The sequence below is a fragment of the Salvelinus alpinus genome, chromosome 31, assembly GCF_045679555.1.
Source record: "Salvelinus alpinus chromosome 31, SLU_Salpinus.1, whole genome shotgun sequence".
Classification (NCBI taxonomy): Eukaryota; Metazoa; Chordata; class Actinopteri; order Salmoniformes; family Salmonidae; genus Salvelinus; species Salvelinus alpinus.
The window spans coordinates 21,095,574-21,116,790 of NC_092116.1; the positions used below are offsets into that span (position 1 = coordinate 21,095,574).

The 21,217-nt window shown below is 41.4% G+C and overlaps 2 protein-coding genes across 2 annotated transcripts in view; one reads left to right on the forward strand and one right to left on the reverse strand.

The window, feature by feature from the left end:
- Positions 1 to 21,217, reverse strand: part of LOC139561406 (protein mono-ADP-ribosyltransferase PARP14-like) — a 64,112-nt gene that overhangs the window by 14,145 nt on the left and 28,750 nt on the right. The window lies entirely within an intron of this gene.
- LOC139561408 (uncharacterized) lies at positions 592 to 12,932 on the forward strand. The gene is made up of 7 exons (XM_071378472.1): positions 592 to 1,316; positions 1,913 to 2,037; positions 2,379 to 3,857; positions 4,012 to 4,248; positions 4,338 to 4,562; positions 4,740 to 4,806; positions 5,152 to 12,932. The coding sequence occupies exons 1-7, from the start codon at positions 1,145 to 1,147 to the stop codon at positions 6,303 to 6,305; spliced, it is 3,459 nt and encodes a 1,152-aa protein (XP_071234573.1). The 5' UTR covers positions 592 to 1,144; the 3' UTR covers positions 6,306 to 12,932.

Consider the following 21,217-nt stretch of genomic DNA (forward strand, 5'->3'; position numbering starts at 1 on the left):
TCAGCTTGTCACTATGTCTATATGGTATAGTTTGTCTCCATTCTCATGAGGAAAGTAAATAGCATTATAAATCAGGATAGGTAGTAACTGTGTATATATATATATATGCTCAATTAAATAATATAATTACAAAGTTGTAACATTTATCAACACAATTTTAACAGTACATGACATACATAACAAGTCTGTTGTTCACTGCAACAATATCAGTAGCTTGTCTCAAATATAGCATGAAGCAAAAAGTGTGACAACACATGTGCTGGTACCACTTTACATCATATTTCTTAAGGTCTTCAAAAATGAAATATGTTTGTATTCAACGTGTGCCTTGCACAAACGTGTGTGTTTGTATTCAGTGTGTGACTGTCAAACCTCAGATGGACAAAAAAAAAAAACGGCGGGTGGGGTCAAACGTCTGATTCCGCCCACATTGAGCCCGGCCCGATGTTTGACTACGCCCACATTGAGCCAGCCGAACTGCACACTGCAGTCATGGGTACTTGGACTTTTTTGCGCAGCCCTTGACATTTTTGGGGGGAGAACTGAAACCGGAAGTTGCAATGCAACACTCACGTCTGGGCTCGAGTTACTATCTAACTTCGACCAGCTACTTTTGGTTCATGTCCTTTGCAGATGCCACATTACTGACAAAAGTTTGTACATATAAAAAAGATCTGTAAACGAGTAAAGGTAGACCTAAAGTAAGAATTTAACGTGTAAATGTTCATTCATAGTCGTAACATAGGGTTTGTACGTTTACAGATGTAATTTAACGGTTACGTTTCATGTTTCACGCATCGCTTTTCTTACAATCCTAACAATTTCCGTATGGACAATCTACTTGCACCCGCTGCAAAACACTCCGACCTGGGCGCCCGGGACATATTAATCGAATCCCCTCAAGAGTGCCGTAAATCCACGGATTTGGGGATGATCTGGACGTACAAAATCTGGACCAATAATATACGTCTATTTTTGGGCCACCTCAAGGCCAGGGCGGACCATATCTAAAGTTCAAGCAAATATGATCAAAAGATAGGCGTCAATGCGTGCATGCAGTGTAGTCTACTTATTCTCCTCGATCGACTGATTTGCTCTTTCTATTAGGGTCAACGACAAAATATTAGCCAGGCTACTTTATAATATGGAAGTTTTCAAATACCCTGTTTTCTTCGAGTGCCAGACTCTGGACACGTCACAGAAAAATAAGATAAAAAAGTACTTTGAAGTTCGTCGCAAATCTGGTGGCGGAATTTGTGGACCAGTAGAATCAGTTGGTGACAAAGTCTACAAGATCGCATTTATTGACCAGACAGGTATGAAAATGTTTAGGCCAAGTGATTGAATATGGAGTGTATTTCCACCATGTAACCTAGTCTTGCCAAAGCCGGTTCATAAGTTTGTTTTTCAATATGTTATTCTACTTGTTTAATATGTATTATTTGAATAGGGCTACACTTGGGTAAAACAACAATATTTAAACTTTGTAGTAGGATTTGTTGAATCTGAATGTTTTTCAGACATATACAACAAATAAATATGGTATAGTCTTAAGTTTCACTTTCCCATAGCCAGGCTACGCTTATGCAGACAGGCGCAAATGCATTACTTTGGCTTTTCATTATATTGATTCATTCTACAGTACTTTATCAATCTAAAAAGTAAGAAACTTGTTGTTTTAATAACGTTTAAGATGATTTAATAACTTTATAGATAGATATACATACACATACAGTATATTACTTAATAGATTATAGCACAACTCCTCCAGCCTATGTAGCCTTAAACTCTTCAAGTCCTGGAGTGAATGCAAAAGGCTTAACAAATAGTACAACTTATTATTATTGTTTGTATTGTTATTACTAGTACTACATGACAACAACAACTCATTATGAGTCTGTATCTCTTCCAGTCCAGGAGAGGGTACTTCAGAAACCTAATCATGTGTTGGTGTTGCCTGGGGGACCTCTCTCCCTCACTCTGAGAGACAGCCTGGAGACTCCACCCACAACAAGCTCCCCAGTCAGCAGTCAGGAGGTGAGGCCAGACTAAACAGACACAACAATACAGAGTCACATATCACCATGACCACAATGCACTGTTGTTGTATTTGCACTGTTAGCCCACACTTGGATGTTTGCCAGTTTGTGACGTATAAATGTATGGTTTTGTTATATTGAGGGAATAGTCATTTTAACTAAATAGAACCACGTTAAAGTAAACTGAAAAATACCACTCCGCTAGAATGGAGAATCATCAGATATCCCAGAAGTAGTTGTACGGTTTAACTGCAATAATAAATAGAAAGATAATAAAATATTGTTGTCTTTACCACAGTGAAATTACCCTGCAATGACTCACTTGTTTTCCAAATCTAGAGTCACCACTCCCTCCCGGTCGAAACATCTCCACCTGGTGGTCGAGAACATGTACTCCATCGTCTGAGCACAGGGAAGCAGGGGAAGATCAGCACCACCTGTCATCTGGGACAGGTCCAGCTCCGTCTTCTAGGCGAAGTGATAGAGAAGGATCTAGGTGAGGTTGTTCCAGGGGTGAGGGTGACATGCCTTGACTCAGCTCAGCTGGTGCTGCACGGCTATGCAAATGAAGTCCAGACAGCCAGACAGTTGGTTACAGATAAAATCTCTCTGGTGCTGGAGCGTGTGGTGCCTGAGGTGTCCCTCCACCTCCTGTCCTTCCTGAGGGAGAAGTATGGGAGGCCTGGGAACCTGAGCAGTCTGCTGGGGTTGGGACTCCATGTGGAGGTAGAGCTGGGGGACACAGAGCTCCATCTGTTCTCCCTCTCCTCTGGGGAATTGGACCAGGCTGAGAAAGATCTACTGGGGGAGTTTGGGGAGGAGAAGATTGACGTGCTCAAAGGTGCCCTCTCGGCTGAACTGAAGTCTAAGCTTGAGACGAAGGTGAAGGAGCTGAACCAGAGCAGATGCAGGGTGGTAGCCAGGTACGGTCCTGGGTGTAGAGTGCAGCTGCTGGGCCACGTGAAGGAGGTTCAGGAGCTGAGGGAGGAGATTGGGGCCTTTCTGATGGACAGGTCCAGTGTGAGAGTCGTGAGACACCATCAACAGATTCAGGATGGCGTAGTCAGCGAAGCAGGCACCGGATCAATACAGGAGGAGACGGTCGCAGCCACCAGCTATCGCCTCCGGCTGGGAGTGCAGGTAGTGGTGCGTCAAGGTGACATCACCAAGGAACGGGCGGACGCCCTGGTAAATGCAGCCAATGAGGACCTGGATCATGCTGTGGGCGTGGCTGCAGCTCTGAGCCGAGCGGGGGGGCCTGAGGTACAGCAGGCCAGCAGAGATCTGGTTAGGCAGATAGGGAGAGTACCCACAGGTACAGTGGTAGAGACTACAGGAGGGAATCTGCCTTGTAAGATGCTGCTGCACGCAGTGGGACCAGTAGGGGGCAGCGTAGGTGGGAATGAGCGTCCTCTGCTGGAGAAGACAGTAAAGGCAGCTCTGGATCTGGCAGAGACCATGGAACTCCAGACCTTGGCCATGCCCTGCATCAGCTCGGGGATATTCGGTGTTCCTCTGAAGGTGTGCTCTGAGGCCATAGTCTCTGCAGTGAGGGACTTTGGGAGGGAACAGCGCATCCTTACCAAGGTCACTCTGATTGATATGAGTGGAGAGGCAGTGAGAGCCATGCAGGAGGCCTGTGATAGGCTGTTACAGGGGAAGAGGGAGTTTTCTGGGTGGGAGGTAGAGTCCAGCACCACCACTACCACTACACATGCTCCTCAGAGAGACACCACTGCTGCCTCCGCCAGGGGACCAGCCGCTCCAGAGGTCTGTGTCCAGGTGGAGATCATCCAGGGAACCATAGAGAAACAGCAGGTGAGAGAGACACACTGACATGGCCACAGCCTTGATTCAACATTCTGTGAATTATGTTGACTTCATACTGACCCAATGTTCCCTTTCTCTTTCTTTTCTTTTTTCTTTGTCTCGCTCTCTGTCCGTCCGTCTTTCTGTCTCTATCTCTCTGAAGGTGGATGCCCTGGTGTCCCCCATGGTTGGTAGTGACCCTCTCTCCTCCCGTGTTGGTAATGTCTTGTCTGAGGCAGCTGGACCGGCGCTGATGACAGCATTTCTGAGGAAATCAGGGGGACGGACTGCACCTGGTGACAACGTCCTGGTGGAGAGACTGTCTGGTCTCAGCTCTGGCCGTGTCTTCTTCCTCAGATGTGCACACTGGGACAACAACCCCCAAGGACCAGCAGTACAGGTGTGTGAGTGTGAGTGTGCGTGTGTGTGTGTGTGTGTGTGTGTGTGTTGTGACCTTTGAACCTCCATTAACCCTTGGTCCTCTCTCAGGCTCTGAGGCAGGGTGTGAGGAAAATTCTGACGTCTTGTGAGAACCGGGGCTTCCGTTCTGTTGCCTTCCCTGTAGTTGGAACTGGTGTGGTTCTCCAGTTCCCTGACAACGTGGTAACACAGGTTCTGCTAGAAGAGATCCGTAGGTATGAGCAGAACCGAGCGAGCAGAACCCCTTTCCTTGTCCGCATTGTCGTCCATCCCAATGACAGAGATTCTACCAAGGTGAGCAGAGACTTTTGAAGAAGGTCTCACTCAGTGCGTTGGGAAAAAATCCTTTAACTTCAATATGTTTCAGCCAGCTATTTTATAATACTTCCATACATCCATAATTACAGATTTTTTTCAATATTAACAGTTATAGTCCTTCATTGCAGTTGTATTGTTTGTTCTAATCTACAGGCTTTTCAGACTGCCCAGAATGCTTTGCTTCTCAGAGGGTTCGTATTAGGCACTCGACCAGAGCAAGGTGAATTACAACACTTCACCCCCACCTTTAAATCAAATACATTATTAGTATATGATTGATCCATTTCAAGTTATAATTATGAAGGAAAAAGGAAACCGCACACTGCTCTTGATAGTATCACTGATATTTAATAAGCTTACGTATCGGCCTCACGGTCTTCGTCAGTGCAAAAAGCGTGAGGCCGATACATAAGCTTATTAAATATCAGTGATACTATCAAGAGCAGTGTACGGTTTCCTTTTTCCTTCATCTTGTTCAACTGTTGCTTTGCACCTGCAACAAAGATTGCTCAGATGTGCGAGTGCCTTTTGAATTTTAAGTTATAATTCTGAACCCTCCCTATAGACATCAGGATTGTGCTGCTGGGGAAAACCGGAGGAGGTAAAAGCAGTGCTGGAAACACCATCTTCGGACAAGATGATGTGTTCCTCTCAGACAGTTCCTCCACCTCCGCAACACAGATATGTGAAGCTCATACCAAGAACATCAAAGGCAGAAACATCACCGTGATTGACACACCTGGATTCTTTGACACTGACATCCCTGAAGAGGAGCTGAAACATAAAATAGGTAAATGCATAACAGAGTGTGCTCCAGGACCACATGCCTTTCTCATTGTACTGAAAGTTGAACGGTACACAGTCCACGAGAACGAAGCCGTGGCGAAAATCGAGACTTATTTTTCACCAGAGGCCTTCAAATATGCCACAGTCCTCTTCACTCATGGTGACCAGCTCAATGGTTTGACCATTGAGAAGTTTGTCCAACAGAATGCTGAACTGAACAAGCTTGTGGAGAAATGTGGAGGCCGCTGTCACGTGATCGACAACAAATACTGGAACACCAATCAGCAGGGTCGGTACAGCAACCAGTACCAAGTAGCAGAGTTACTCAACACCATAGAGAAGATGGTGAGAGATAACGGAGGAGGGTTCTACACCAACGAGATGCTCCAAGAGGCAGAGAGATTAATACAAGCAGAGATAGAGAGTCTTAGGAAGGAGTTAAAAGGCCAGATGTCAGAGGAAGAGATGAGAAAACAAGCCAAGGAAAGAGCGAGGAGGAAACTCCTGATCAAATTGTCGGGGATAGCAACAGGTGCAGTGGTAGGAGCTCTACTTGGGGTTGCAATGGGGATAGGGATCCCACTTCCATTCGCTACAAAACCACTGGTTAATTTAGTCAAACGTCAGATGGAAGCTTCAATGACATTAGGGCCAGCAGTCGTGACAAAGGCAGTACTTGCAGCAAAGAATGGGGCGACCATGGGAGTGAATTCAAAAATAGGTGCAGGGGTAGGCATAGCTGCAGGAGTTGTCGTTGGGATGGCCGCAACAGCAGGAGCAGTAGGAGGAGGGATAGTAGGAGCTACTGCAGCAGAGGAGGCAGAGACAGTACAGGAGGCAGCAGAGAAAGCAGCCAGTGCTGTCTACCATGAAGCAACACGTCTTCATGACCAAGCAGGACACCTTCTGCTAAGGTACAGTAACTCTAAGTAGATGAGATATTATTATTATATATATTTTTTACCTTTATTTAACTAGGCAAGTCAGTTAAGAACAAATTCTTATTTTCAAAGACGGCCTAGGAACAGTGGGTTAACGACAGATTTTTACCTTGTCAGTTCGGGGATTCGATCTTGCAACCTTTCGGTTACTTGCCCAACACTCTAACCACTGGGCTACCTGCCGCCCCACTCAGTGAGCTGTACTCAGCCATAAGCGGAGGAAAATGCTCACCCAGAGGCGGCACTCCTAGTGTACAATAGCTGCTTGTCCAATATATGTAGCTGCTTGTCCAAATATATATATATATATATTTCATAGTTTTGTAAAAATCTAGGGATACGGTAGCACATAGGGCTGTGGCAGTCATGAAATGTTGTCAGTCGGTTATTGTCATGCAAAAGACTGCTGGTCTCACTGAAATGTACCATTAATTAACATAAACATGTTTAGCATTTGGATGCCTCCACTCATACCAGCTGCATACAAGCCACTGATGTGCACTTTTGGAACATCTACATTTAAAAAGTTTAAGTCCTATTATCTATTTTAGGAAGGTCTATATAAACATTATGATATGAAGAAAATGTATTGCAGAAAAACAGAATGTTATCTGGCTATATGCTCCATCTGGCTATGCGCCATACCATAGGCTGTAGGCTTGTTCATTTAGCCGACAAGATATGCTTGAATCCCGTTTCAATATTTTAGAACATATGATTTTATATTAAGATTAATATAATTGAACTTAGCCGAATAAAATAGATATGATATTTGTCATATTCTGGAGCGAGTGCGCATATGAAGTGGCTATGTTGAGAAAAAAAGTGATCATTTGAAACAGGTCCTAAAGAGTTATATTGTACAAACCTTAAAAATCAAAGCATATGGGTTGCATGATGCGACTATTGGCCATTGATGATTTGAGAAAGTCGCAAAAAAACTTGCGGCTCCGGTCCTTGCCTGTGGCTGCACAAGCTGTTCTCTCATCAAGTGATCATATTTTTATTTTGTATTCTTTTTTTCACCCTCAGTTTAATCTTGCCCATAATAATATGTCAAAATTAACTTTGATTTAGAATGGGCCATTATCAAATGGGCAGGAACAGAGGCGGGGGGGAAATAGTACGTCATCAGTATGCACTCGAATAGCGAATAGAAGCCGCTTTCCCAAAGGTTTTTATTTTATTTTTTTAACTCATGAGACAGGCTACTCGGTTATTTCACCCCACACATCAACCACTAAACAGTCGAGCTGCGCGACAGGTGATATTCCGCCCAAACTCTGTATGCTATGGGCTCTCCAACCCTGTTCCTGTAGCTAACAAGTGCTTAATTTGGCCAACCAAGTTCATTCTGTTCGGAAAATTGATAGTACCATGTTTTAACAATGAAAGATAATTCATTAAACTGTTGACAGCCTCTCTCAGCGCGCTCCAATAAGGAATGAAGGAGAGATGGAAATGCACGGTGGTGAGATAGTCTGTAGCTAAAGGTAATGTGCCAGCCTATTAGTTATAAAACAAAAGCCCTATTACTAGGCTATTCAAAATCAAGTACAAATGATCTATAATTGTTGGCTCACTGAATTTGTATAGGATAGACCAATTATGTACCAAAGACATCTTAAATCAGTTTTTTATTGTTTTTATTGTTTTTCTGACATGTATACTATGTGGTAGGCTATGTGTTGTATAATGGCACAATCATTATTTAAATGCAGGGTTTTTTTCGGGCTTGGCCTCATATATATGAATGTTGTGTATGCATAAGCACTAATATGTGTGTTTTTGAATGAATCATCACCTTAGGGCTGTCCATTTCATTGTGTTAGGCTTTGAAACGACATCCATGTTCATGTTTTCCACTCAGTTTCAACCTGTCGTTGAACCTCTTTCTTCAAACTGATAAATCAAATCACATTTTATTTGTTACATACACATGGTTAGCAGATGTTAATGCGAGTGTAGCGAAATGCTTGTGCTTCTAGTTCCGACCATGCAGTAATATCTAACAAGTAATCTAACCTAACAATCACAGTGAGATGAGTTTTAAAAGCACATACTGTTTTGATGATTTTTAAAATGTGATTTTCGATTGCATTTGCATTGATGTCAGAGTGGTTAGAGGGACAATAGAGCGATCTGATGGCCGTTAGCGAGTTGTGTACTACCAGACTGCACAAAAAAGGGAGATTACCATGACTCAAAGGTCACATGGAATTTTACTGCGTTCATGACTCATGACAGCCAGTGGCGGTAATATAGTCACCGCAACAGCACTAGAAAATGATTATATCTTTTTTCTGGGCCATGACCATCCATAGGTTTATGGATCACACACCTGGATTATTTTTTTAATTTTTTAAATTTTATTTCACCTTTATTTAACCAGGTAGGCCAGTTGAGAACAAGTTCTCATTTACAACTGCGACCTGGCCAAGATAAAGCAAAGCAGTGCGACACAAACAACAACACAGAGTTACACATGGAATAAACAAACGTACAGTCAATAACGCAATAGGGAAAAAATCTATATACAGTGTGTGCAAACGAGGTAAGATTAGGGCAGTGGCGAAGTAATTACAATTTAGCAATGAAACACTGGAGTGATAGATGTGCAGAAGATGAATGTGCAAGTAGAGATACTGGGGTGCAAAGGAGCAAAAATAAATAAGTAAATAACAATATGGGGTTGAGGTAGTTGGGTGGGCTATTTACAGATGGGCTATGTACAGGTGCAGTGATCTCTGAGCTGCTCTGACAGCTGATGCTTAAAGCTAGTGAGGGAGATATGAGTCTCCAGCTTCAGTAATTTTTGTAATTCATTCCAGTCATTGGCAGCAGAGAACTGAAAGGAAAGGTGGCCAAAGTAGGAATAGGCATTGGGGGTGACCAGTGAAATATACCTGCTGGGGCACGTGCTATGGGTGGGTGCTGCTATGGTGACCAGTGAGCTGAGATAAGGCGGGGCTTTACCTAGCAAAGATTTATAGATGATTAGGGATTAGGATTATGGACACATGTGTTCTTTACTTTTTGACTTCATTGACATTATTATTACATCAAAGCAATAAAATATGACCCAATCATTGGACACAGAGAGTAAATGTTCTTAACATTTATTTTAATTTGCAGTAATGTATTTTCTGTAAAGCATGCATATTTCAATTTGATATATCAGAGAGAATACAGCTGAACACAAACCGTCTAAAGTGATTGATGACCTATTTTATGTGTCACGTGGTTATGCCCGTATGTGTACATCCAGTCCTGACGTTCTCACGCTATCGAGTGAGTGCTTATGTTTAGGGTAAAGCATGTTGTAAATACAGTATATTTGATAATATGTTTAATAATTTTCATGTTGTAAATTACAGTAATTATGTTTGATTAAATATTATTGTTCACTAACATTAAATTATGGTCATGACATGTTTGAGAAGTATTATTGAGAACTTACATTAAATTAGAGTTATATTTTTAGTTATTTACTCTGTCAATTTTTAAGTGTGGTATTTCTATAATTACAATTATGTTTTTGTTGTATTATAATATTTGTATTGTTTTTTTTCTTAAGTAATAATTCATGTGTGTTAAACATTATGGTTGTTGACTGTTTGTTGCATATTTGGTCAATCCAAAAACTAACACATGCATTACATAATTATTTTCTAGAAATGATAGGAGTAATTAAACAGTTGAAGTATATTTAAAATTGTAAAAGTGTATGTCATACCAATGAAATCTCATTCAACATGTTTTTGGTGATTACTACAAATAGTCATGTTTAGAACATGTCAAGAAAAGTTTAAGAAAATCAAAGTTTGTGCAATATTTTTTATTTCTAAATACTTTTTTGTAATATTTCACTTTTTAAAATATAAAATCAATGACTAAACAACCCTAAGTTCTGTCCCTTGTGACTTACATGTACATTAAGCATAGGTGATACTACAATGTAGCTACAACTGTTAACTGTTACTATTTTGACATATTGTAATGCGACCATGATATATACAGTTGAAGTCGGAAGTTTACATATACCTTAGCCAAATACATTTAAACTCAGTTTTTCACAATTCCTGACATTTAATCCAAGTAAAAATGCCCTGTCTTAGGTCAGTTAGGATCACCACTTTATTTTAAGAATGTAAAATGTCAGAATAATAGTAGAGAGAATGATTTATTTCAGTTTTTATTTCTTTCATCACATTCCCAGTGGGTCAGAAGTTTACATACACTCAATTAGTATTTGGTAGCATTGCCTTTAAATAGTTTAACTTGGGTCAAACGTTTCGGGTAGCCTTCCACAAGCTTCCCACAATAAGTTGGGTGAATTTTGGCCCATTCCTCCTGACAGAGTTGGTGTAACTGAGTCTGGTTTGTAGGCTTCCTTGCTCGCACACACTTTTTCATTTCTGCCCACTAATTTTCAGGGCTTTGTGATGGCCACTCCAATACCTTGACTTTGTTGTCCTTAAGCCATTTTGCCACAACTTTGGAAGTATGCTTGGGGTCATTGTCCATTTGTAAGACCCAATTGCGACCAAGCTTTAAGTTCCTGATGGATGTCTTGAGACGTTGCTTCAATATACCCACATCATTTTCCTTGCTCATGATGCCATCTATTTTGTGAAGTGCATCAGTGCCTCCTGCAGAAAAGAACCCCCACAACATGATGCTGCCACCCCCGTGCTTCATGGTTGGGATGGTATTCTTCGGCTTGCAAGCCTCCCCCTTTTTCCTCCAAAAATAATGATGGTCATTATGTCCAAACAGTTCTATTTTTGTTTCATCAGACCAGAGGACATTTCTCCAAAAAGTACGATCTCTGTCTCCATGTGCAGTTGCAAACCGTAGTCTGGCTTTTTTATGGCGGTTTTGGAGCAGTGGCTTCTTCCTTGCCGAGCGGCCTTTCAGGTTATGTCGATATAGGACTCGTTTTACTGTGGATATAGATACTTTTGTACCTGTTTCCTCCAGCATCTTCACACAGTCCTTTGCTGTTGTTCTGGGACTGATTTGCGCTTTTCGCACCAAAGTAGGTTCATCTCTAGGAGACAGAACGCGTCTCCTTCCTGAGCGGTATGACGGCTGCGTGGTCCCATGGTGTTTATACTTGAGTACTATTGTTTGTACAGATGAACGTGGTACCTTCAGGCGTTTGGAAATTGCTCCCAAGGATGAACCAGACTTTTTGAGGTCCACAATTTTTTTTCTGAGGTCTTGGCTGATTTCGTCTGATTTTCCCATGATGTCAAGCAAAGAGCCACTGAGTTTGAAGGTAGGTCTTGAAATACATCCACAGGTACACCTCCAATTGACTCAAATTATGTCAATTAGCCTATCAGAAGCTTCTAAAGCCATGACTTCATTTTCTGGAAAATTCCAAGCTGTTTAACGGCACAGTCAACTTAGTGTATGTCAACTTATGACCCACTGGAATTGTGATACAGTGAATTATATGTGAAATAATCTGTCCGTAAACAATTGTTGGAAGGATTACTTGTGTCATGCACAAAGTAGATGTCCTAACCGACTTGCCAAAACTATAGTTTGTTAACAAGAAATTTGTGGAGTGGTTGAAAAACGAGTTTTAATGACTCCAACCTAAGTATATGTAAACTTCCGACTTCATCTGTATAAGAGTTTTTTTCTTTGTCTCCTTTTCTCTTTTGTTTTAACTGCGATTATATTTTGACATATTGCCATGGGCCTACAGTAGGAAGTCGAAGCTTGAGAAGAAGGTCAAATCAAATGTATTTATAAAGCCCTTCTTACATCAGCTGATATCTCAAAGTGCTGTGCAGAAACCCAGCCTAAAGACTGCTGAACAATTCATCATATGGCTACCCGGACTATTTGCATTGACCCCCACCTTCTTTTTTCTACGCTGCTGCTACTGGCTGTTTATTATCTATGAATAGTCACTTTATCCCTACCTACATGTACATACAGTATTGCCTAAATTACCTTGACTATAACCTCTACCCCTGCACATTGACTCGGTACCGGTACCCCCTGTATATAGCCTCATTATTGTTATTTTATTGTGTTACTTTTTTTTACTTTAGTTTATTTAGTAAATATTTTCTTAACTTTTATTTTCTTAAATCTGCATTGTTGGTTAAGGGCTTGTAAGTAAGCATTTCACGGTAAGGTCTACAGCTGTTGTATTTGGCACATGTGACAAATACAATTTGATTGGAATTCCCAACACCTGGTTGCCTAGGGCTTAATTGAAAGGAAAAAACTAAAGCCTACAGACACTAGGGCCTCCATTGAATGAGTTCGACACCCCTGCTTTCAATGGTTCAATGTAGCAACTTGTTCCTGGGGGAAGCCTGGACTGGAGGCGTGGCTTAGTAGGGGTGTGGCTTTAAGATGTATCTTTTTTGGGGGGCCACCCTTTAGAGAATGTGTCATTCCTGTTCATGTTGTATTTTTTCAAGGTATGTTGAGCATGAGTTCCTCAAAAGCTATGCAAATCCAGAAGTTGGAGTAGATACCACTTTATTAATGTATGTAATGAACAATGTAAAAATTATTGATATTGTGTTACAATACTGTATTGAGTAACTATTAATTTTTAAGGAAATAAAAGTGTGCATTGTACAAAGTTGTATATTTTTTGGGGGGGTTGATTAGCTATAATATTACAGATAAATAAATGGTGGCTTCCATTAATGTAATTGTCTGCATAATTTCCAGTCCCCCATTAATTTTGGGGGTAAATATATTTTCCTTTATTATTTTCCCCTAACCCTACCACCACTCCCCTAATTGGAGGACAACAATATTTAGGCTTCTACAGTTTATACATTCTATATACATTTTACGGACACAATGTACACTGCTCCTGCTGGAGGTCATTTTGCAGGGCTCTGGCAGTGCACCTCCTTGCACAAAGGTGGAGGTAGCGGTCCTGCTGCTGGGTTGTTGCCCTCCTACGGCCTCCTCCACGTCTCCTGATGTACTGGCCTGTCTCCTGGTAGCGCCTCCATGCTCTGGACACTACGCTGACAGACACAGCAAACCTTTTTGCCACAGCTCGCATTGATGTGCCATCCTGGATGAACTGCACTACCTGAGCCACTTGTGTGGGTTGTAGACTCCGTCTCATGCTACCACTAGAGTGAGAGCACCGCCAGCATTCAAAAGTGACCAAAACATCAGCCAGGAAGCATAGGAACTGAGAAGTGGTCTGTGGTCACCACCTGCAGAATCACTCCTTTTTTGGGGGTGTCTTGCTAATTGCCTATAATTTCCACCTTTTGTCTATTCCATTTGCACAACAGCATGTGAAATTTATTGTCAATCAGTGTTGCTTCCTAAGTGGACAGTTTGATTTCACAGAAGTGTGATTGACTTGGAGTTACATTGTGTTGTTTAAGTGTTCCCTTTATTTTTTTGAGCAGTGTATTTTACAATTGTTATATTTTGTGTAACAAATGTTCTCCTCGTCTGAGGAGGAGCAGGGATCGGACCAAAACGCAGCGTTGTATGAAGACAATGATTTATTGAAACAAGACGAACGCGTAACACACTTGAGAAATTACAAAATAACAAAACGACGTAGACCGACCTGAACATGAGAACTTACATAAAACGAAGAATGCACGAACAGGTAAAGACTAGACAAACGAAACAGTCCCTTGTGGTACATACACAGACACGGAAGACAATCACCCACAAACAAACGGTGTGAACAGCCTACCTTAATATGGTTCTCAATCAGAGGAAACGTCAAACACCTGCCCCTAATTGAGAACCATATCAGGCAACACATTGAACCCAACATAGAAACACATAACATAGACTACCCACCCAGCTCACGTCCTGACCAACTAAACAACGTTAAACAAAGGAAAATAAGGTAAGGAATGTGACAATTTTGTTTGTTTTATCCCATCCTTCAGCTACCCTCAACCCCTCCCATCCACCTCTGAAGACCATCAAGTTTCTATTTGCCATATAAACTCAGCAAAAAAACAAAAGTCCCCTTTTCAGGACCCTGTCTTTCAAAGATAATTCATAAAAATCCAAATAACTTCACAGATCTTCATTGTAAAAGGTTTAAACACTGTTTCCCATGCTTGTTCAATGAACCATAAATAATTAATGAACATGCACCTGTGGAACGGTTGTTAAGACACTAACAGCAATTAAGGTCAGTTATGAAAACTAAGGACACTAAAGAGGCCTTTCTACTGACTCTGAAAAATACCAAAAGGAAGATGCCCAGGGTTCTCGCTCATCTGTGTGAACGTGCCTTAGGCATGCTGCAAGGAGGCATGAGGACTGCAGATGTGGCCAGGGCAATAAATTGCAACGTCCGTACTGTGAGATGCCTAAGACAGCGCTACAAGGAGACAGGACGGACAGCTGATCGTCCTCGCAGTGGCAGATCACGTGTAACAACACCCGCACAGGATCGGTACATCCGAACATCACACCTGCGGGACAAGTACAGGATGGCAACAACAACTGCCCGAGTTAGACCAGGAATGCACAATCCCTCCATCAGTGCTCAGACTGTCCGCAATAGGCTGAGAGAGGCTGGACTGAGGTCTTGTAAGCCTGTTGTAAGTGTAACCGATGTGAAATGGCTAGCTAGTTAGCGGTGGTGCGCGCTAATAGCGTTTCAATCGGTGACGTCACTCGCTTTGAGACCTTGAAGTAGTGGTTCCCCTTGCTGTGCAAGGGCCGCGGCTTTTGTGGAGCGATGGGTAACGATGCTTCGTGGGTGACTGTTGTTGATGTGTGCAGAGGGTCCCTGGTTCTCGCCCAGGTCGGGGCGACGGACTAAATTTATACTGTTATATTGATGCTGTTGACCCGGATCACTGGTTGCTGCGGAAAAGAAGGAGGTCGAAAGGGGGGTGAGTGTAACCGATGTGAAATGGCTGGCTAGTTAGCGGTGGTGTGCGCTAATAGCGTTTCAATCGGTGACGTCACTCGCTTTGAGACCTTGAAGTAGTGGTTCCCCTTGCTCTGCAAGGGCCGTGGCTTTTGTGGAGCGATGGGTAACGATGCTTCGTGGGTGACTGTTGTTGATGTGTGCAGAGGGTCCCTGGTTCGAGCCCGGGTCGGGGCGAGGGGATGGACTAAAGTTATTCTGTTACATAAGGCAGGTCCTCACCAGACGTCACCGGCAAAGACGTCGCCTATGGGCACAAACCAAACGTCGCTGGACCAGACAGGACTGGCCAAATGTGCTCTGAGTCGCGGTTTTGTCTCACCAGGGGTGATGGTCGGATTCGCGTTTATCGACGAAGGAATGAGCGTTACACGTACTCTTGAGCTGGATCGATTTGGAGATGGAAGGTCCATCATGGTCTGGGGCGGTGTGTCACAGCATCATCGGACTGAGCTTGTTGTCATTGCAGGCAATCTCAACGCTGTGTTTTACAGGGAAGACATCGCCCTCCCTCATGTTGTACCCTTTCTGCAGGCTCATCCTGAAATGACCCACCAGCATGACAATGCCACCAGCCATACTGCTCATTCTGTGCATGATTTCATGCAAGACAGGAATGTCAGTGTTCTGCCATGGTCAGCGAAGAGCCCGGATCTCAATCCCATTGAGCACGTCTGGGACCTGTTGGATCGGAGGGTGAGGGCTAGGGCCATTCCCCCCAGAAATGTCTAGGAACTTGCAGGTGCCTTGGTGGAAGAGTGGGGTAACATCTCACAGCAAGACCTGGCAAATCTGGTGCAGTCCATGAGGAGAAGATGCACTGCAGTACTTAATGCAGCTGGTGGCCACACCAGATACTGACTGTTAATTTTGATTTTGACTCCCCCTTTGTTCAGGGACACATTATTCTATTTCTGCTAGTCACATGTCTGTGGAATTTGTTCAGTTTATGTCTCAGTTGTTGAATCTTGTTATGTTCATACAAATATTTACACAAGTTTATTTTTTACTGTGCTGTGACATTTCACAAAGGTTCTGAACCTTTTTATTCTTATAGTTTCTACAGATTGTAAATCAAAGACACATTTTTTTGCTAAAAGTAATTTTATATTATTGATTGATTGACTATGGAGTTGTTTTGTGTATCAGTTCATAAATCATGTGCCACGGAATCGGTACATCGAAAATCTATTCCCAACTATTTTGCAATCTATATGGCACAGCTGTAACTTTTTTAGTCGTTAATGGTTCTTCAAAGAACCCCTCAACTAACCGAATGTGCAAATGTGAACTATTTACTAGCAGTAAATCAGGAGGAGAATGCCTGTAGAAAATTCAGTGATAACATTTACAAGATCGCATTTATTGACCAGGCAGGTATGGACATGGAAATTATTATATAATACAGCACTTGGGTAAAACTAAGACAAGTAGCCTATATGTTAAAATGTTTTCCTGTCATCTGAAGCTGCACGTTTCACTTTCACATAATTTACATGCATATACACACAGGGCCATTGGCCTAGCTGATTGTTGAGTTGCGGCAGTCAGTGAAAAGCATATAAAATTTAGATATCGAAATTCTTACCTCCCAAAATGGGGAGAACAGTAGGCCTAGCCTAGGCAGAGAGCATCGTACATATTCTCGGCGAGTGCTCATTCACAGTCTTTATCATTGGGTGAGTCAGCGCCACTGGAAAGTAGATTTTTCCTCCAGGCCAGATTGACATATTGTACAGTAGGTGTCTCCCCTTTTCATAGGCCTAGATTAGATTGTTGCATTCAGATGAGGTCATTTCTATTGGTATTTGTCAGTGTCAGCAGAGTATTATTTGTGTGATGTTGAAGTAACTTTCCATTGAAAACTCACTTTTAAAAGTTAATATAACTAACTCATAGCCAAATAATGTTGTTGACTCATCCTATATTCATGTGGCATGCGTCACCAGGATGTGATTGCCTCCAGGTGCGTCTCATTGTTGGGGGGTGGGGTTTGCCTTTTAAAATGTCAGTGTTTCCGTGTGCCAGCAGATATATTTAGACGTGTACAGGTTGGCGTACCTGGGGAGGATGAGACTGGTGAATGTTTCTTCAGTCCAAATTCCAGTGTGGCAACCAGGTTGCCTAATCCTAAGTATGTGTTGTTCAGCTGATCGGCTCTCCTTCTCCCTGTAGCACACCTCCCGCAACAATGCACTTTGTTAGTATGCTCTTATTATATCAAGCTAATAATGACTCTGCGAGTGACAGAGCTGAAGATTGTGTTATATTTATATGCAGACCATACAATTCTATTGAATCTACGAACTAAAACTATGCTTCTGCAGTTAAAAAGGGTGTTTATTTACAACTTTATTCTCTATTTCCTATTTTCCACTTTCCACCCCTTTTGGTAAAGAACCTGTGATATTATAAATTGTTGATATAGTGTTTGGTATTTATTAGAGGACCTCACCTCTATAAAACAGTTAGTATAGATCGGCTACTTACTCAGTGCTACACTCGTATTTTGTGGCCAAAGCATAAATTGGAGAAAAACACATCGAACTCCACCACATACTTGTATCTTGAACAGACCGTTCTATAGTATGTTAACAATCTGAAATAAGGAAACATGTAGATTTAATATATTTTAAAATTAATTAACCACTTTACAGTTGTACATAGTTTACTTTATATATTACTACCACTCCGCTAGCCTCTCTATGCCTGTAACCTTTCCAGTCCAGGAGAGGGTAGTTCAGAACCACAATCATGTATTTCTCTGAGAGGAAGCCTGGATTCTCCACCACAACAACCTCCACAGTCAGCAGTGAGCCCAGAATACACAGACACAACTTTACATTTAGCTCTTGTCCAGAGCAACTAGGGTTTAACTGCCTTGCTCAAAAGCACATTCACAGACTGATCACCTAGTCGGCTCAGGGATTCAAACACGTTACTGGCCCAATGCGCTTAACCACTAGGATACCTGCCACTATTGTGAATTTTTCAGTACATATGTGCCAATTATTTATTTCAGAAGGAGCCAGAAAAACTAGTGTATGTGTATGTGCTCTTGGTCATTAGACACCATTAGACATGCACGTGGTTATTCTTGTAACTGTTATGGCCAACTATGGTTAGACCTCTTGGGGTTTTTCCAGAACAGGGGTTCCCCTTTCAGTGTAGAGTGCCAAGGTCTGTTGCTATGGTCCTACATGCATGAAACTACTTCTGTGACTCTACAGGTTGCATGTCCTAATATGAAGGCAATATGATAACGGTGGCTAAAAGCGAGAGGTGATGAGTCATTAAGAGGAGTTACTATGACGTAAGGAGGACAAATATATAAGTAGTCTGTGCCAAGACTGGAAGGAAGTTGTATTCATGATCCAGCTCGGCTTTTATTATGAAGTATTACAAAATCTATTTGAACTCACATGTTCCTGTATTTGTGAAATATGATTGACCAAATATTTCCACGACACTGCCTGTAAACTATACTGAACAAAAATATAAACACAATATGTGACAATTTCAACGATTTTGCTGAGTTGCAGTTCATATAAGAATATCAGTCAACAGGGATGTAGACAAATGTGTGCACGAAACGTGAGATAACAAGCTTTTTGTGCGTATCGAAACTTCTCTGGGATCTATATTTCAGCTCATGAAATCTAGACATGGGATCAACACTTTACATGTTGCGTTTATATTTTTGTTTAGTGTAGTTGCTGAGTCACAGTTCAGGCAGTACATGCTGAGTCACATAACCTGTTAGATAAGACTTTTATTTTCCATAACATGAGGTCTAAACACACAGACGTCAATGCACTGTTGTTGTAGTTACATCCCAGTAAACATAAAGCTTAGTCATATATCATGGATCTGTCAGGTAATAACTTTATTATCCCTTCAAATGAGTCAAAATATTCTGATTATAATAATAATAATAAGTATCCTAACATAAAAATGTACAATATGAGGAATGACAAGAACATAAATTCAAATTAAAAACAGCTGTACTGAAGAAAATAGACAAATGCTAAACGGCAGGTAGCCTAGTGGTTAGAGCATTGGGCCAATAACTGAAAGGTTGCTGGATCGAATCCCCGAGCTGACAAGGTGAACATCTGTTGTTCTACCCCTGAACAAGGTAGTTAACCCACTGTTCCCCGGTAGGCTGTCATTGTAAATAAGACTTTGTTCTTAACTGACTTGCCTAGTTAAATAAAGGTCAATAAAAATACTAAATTTTTTCAGATAATCCAGACGCAGCTATATGGTCGACTTGCAATAATAAACGTAGATAAGTGGTTTTCTAGTGACATTTATTTGGACACATCCATATGGAGCTAATGAGGCGCGATTTCGCCTGGCATAGAAAATGTGCTCTCTTGTCAGGACACTGTTGTTCAGAGGAGCTAGCCAACAACACAGCTAAAACAATCACTTCAAACTGAAGCTGGAAAGACTGCTAACTAGCTGCACTTAGTTTCGTTTGACCTTTTTTCAATTTACATTTCTTTGTATATATCCATAAAAATGATACCAGCCAATGCATGATTTCAACTGGCTGAGAAACACTGCCTGCCTGCCTCATCCTGACTCCCGACATGTTCATTACTATGGGACAGCTGGAGATCGAATTTGAATATTGAAACAATGTTACAAATGTCGGAGATACAGACAGCATCAGGGAGGTTTTCCAATGCTTCGCAAAGATGGGTACCTATAGGTAGATTGGTAAAAAAATCTAAATAAATGTTTTATCCCTTTGGGTATGGTGAAGTTATTAATTACACTTTGGATGATGTATCAATACACCCAGTCACTTCAAAGATACAGACGTCCTTCCTAATTCAGTTTCCGGAGAGGAAGGAAACAGCTCAGGGATTTCATCATGAGGCTAATGGGGTCTTTAAAACAGTTACAGAATTTAATGGCTGTGATAGGAGAAAGCTGATGATGGATCAACAACATTGTAGTTACTCCACAATATAACCTAATTGACAAAGTGAAAAGAAGGATGCCTGTACATAATACAAATATGCATCCTGTTTGCTATAAGGCATTGAAGTAATACTGCAAAAAAATTGTCAAAGCAATTAACTTTTTGTCCTGAATAGAAATTGTTATGTTTGGGGCAAATCCAATACAACATAAATTATTACTGAGTACCACTCTCCATATTTTCATGTATAGTGGTGGCTGCATCATGTTATGGGCATGGATGCAATTGAAATGGACTGGGGAGTTTTTCAGGATAAAAAATAAATAGGAATGGAGCCAAGCACATGCAAAATCCTAAAGGAAAACCTGGTTCAGTCTGCTTTCCACCAGACACTGGGAGATTAATTAACCTTTCAGCAGGACAATAACTTAAAACACAAGACCACATTTTCACTGGAGTTGCTTACCAAGAAGAAAGTGAATGTTCCTGAGTGGCTGAGTTACAGTTTTTACTTAAATCTAATTGAAAATCTATTTCAAGACCAGAAAATTGTTGTCTAGCAATGATCAACAACCAATTTGACAGAGTTTTAAGAATTTTAGAAAATAATAATGGGCAAATGATGCACAATCTGCATGTGAAAAGCTCTTAGAGACTTACCCAGAAAGACTCACAGCTGTAATCACATCAAAAGGTGCTTCTACAAAGTATTGACTCAGGGATGTGAATACTTACAGTGGGGCAAAAAAGTATTTAGTCAGCCACCAATTGTGCAAGTTCTCCCACTTAAAAAGATGAGAGAGGCCTGTAATTTTCATCATATGTACACTTCAACTATGACAGACAAAATGAGAAAAAAAAATCCAGAAAATCACATTGTAGGATTTTTAATTAATTAATTTGCAAATTATGGTGGAAAATAAGTATTTGGTCACCTACAAACAAGCAAGATTTCTGGCTCTCACAGACCTGTAACTTCTTCTTTAAGAGGCTCCTCTGTCCTCCACTCATTACCTGTATTAATGGCACCTGTTTGAACTTGTTATCA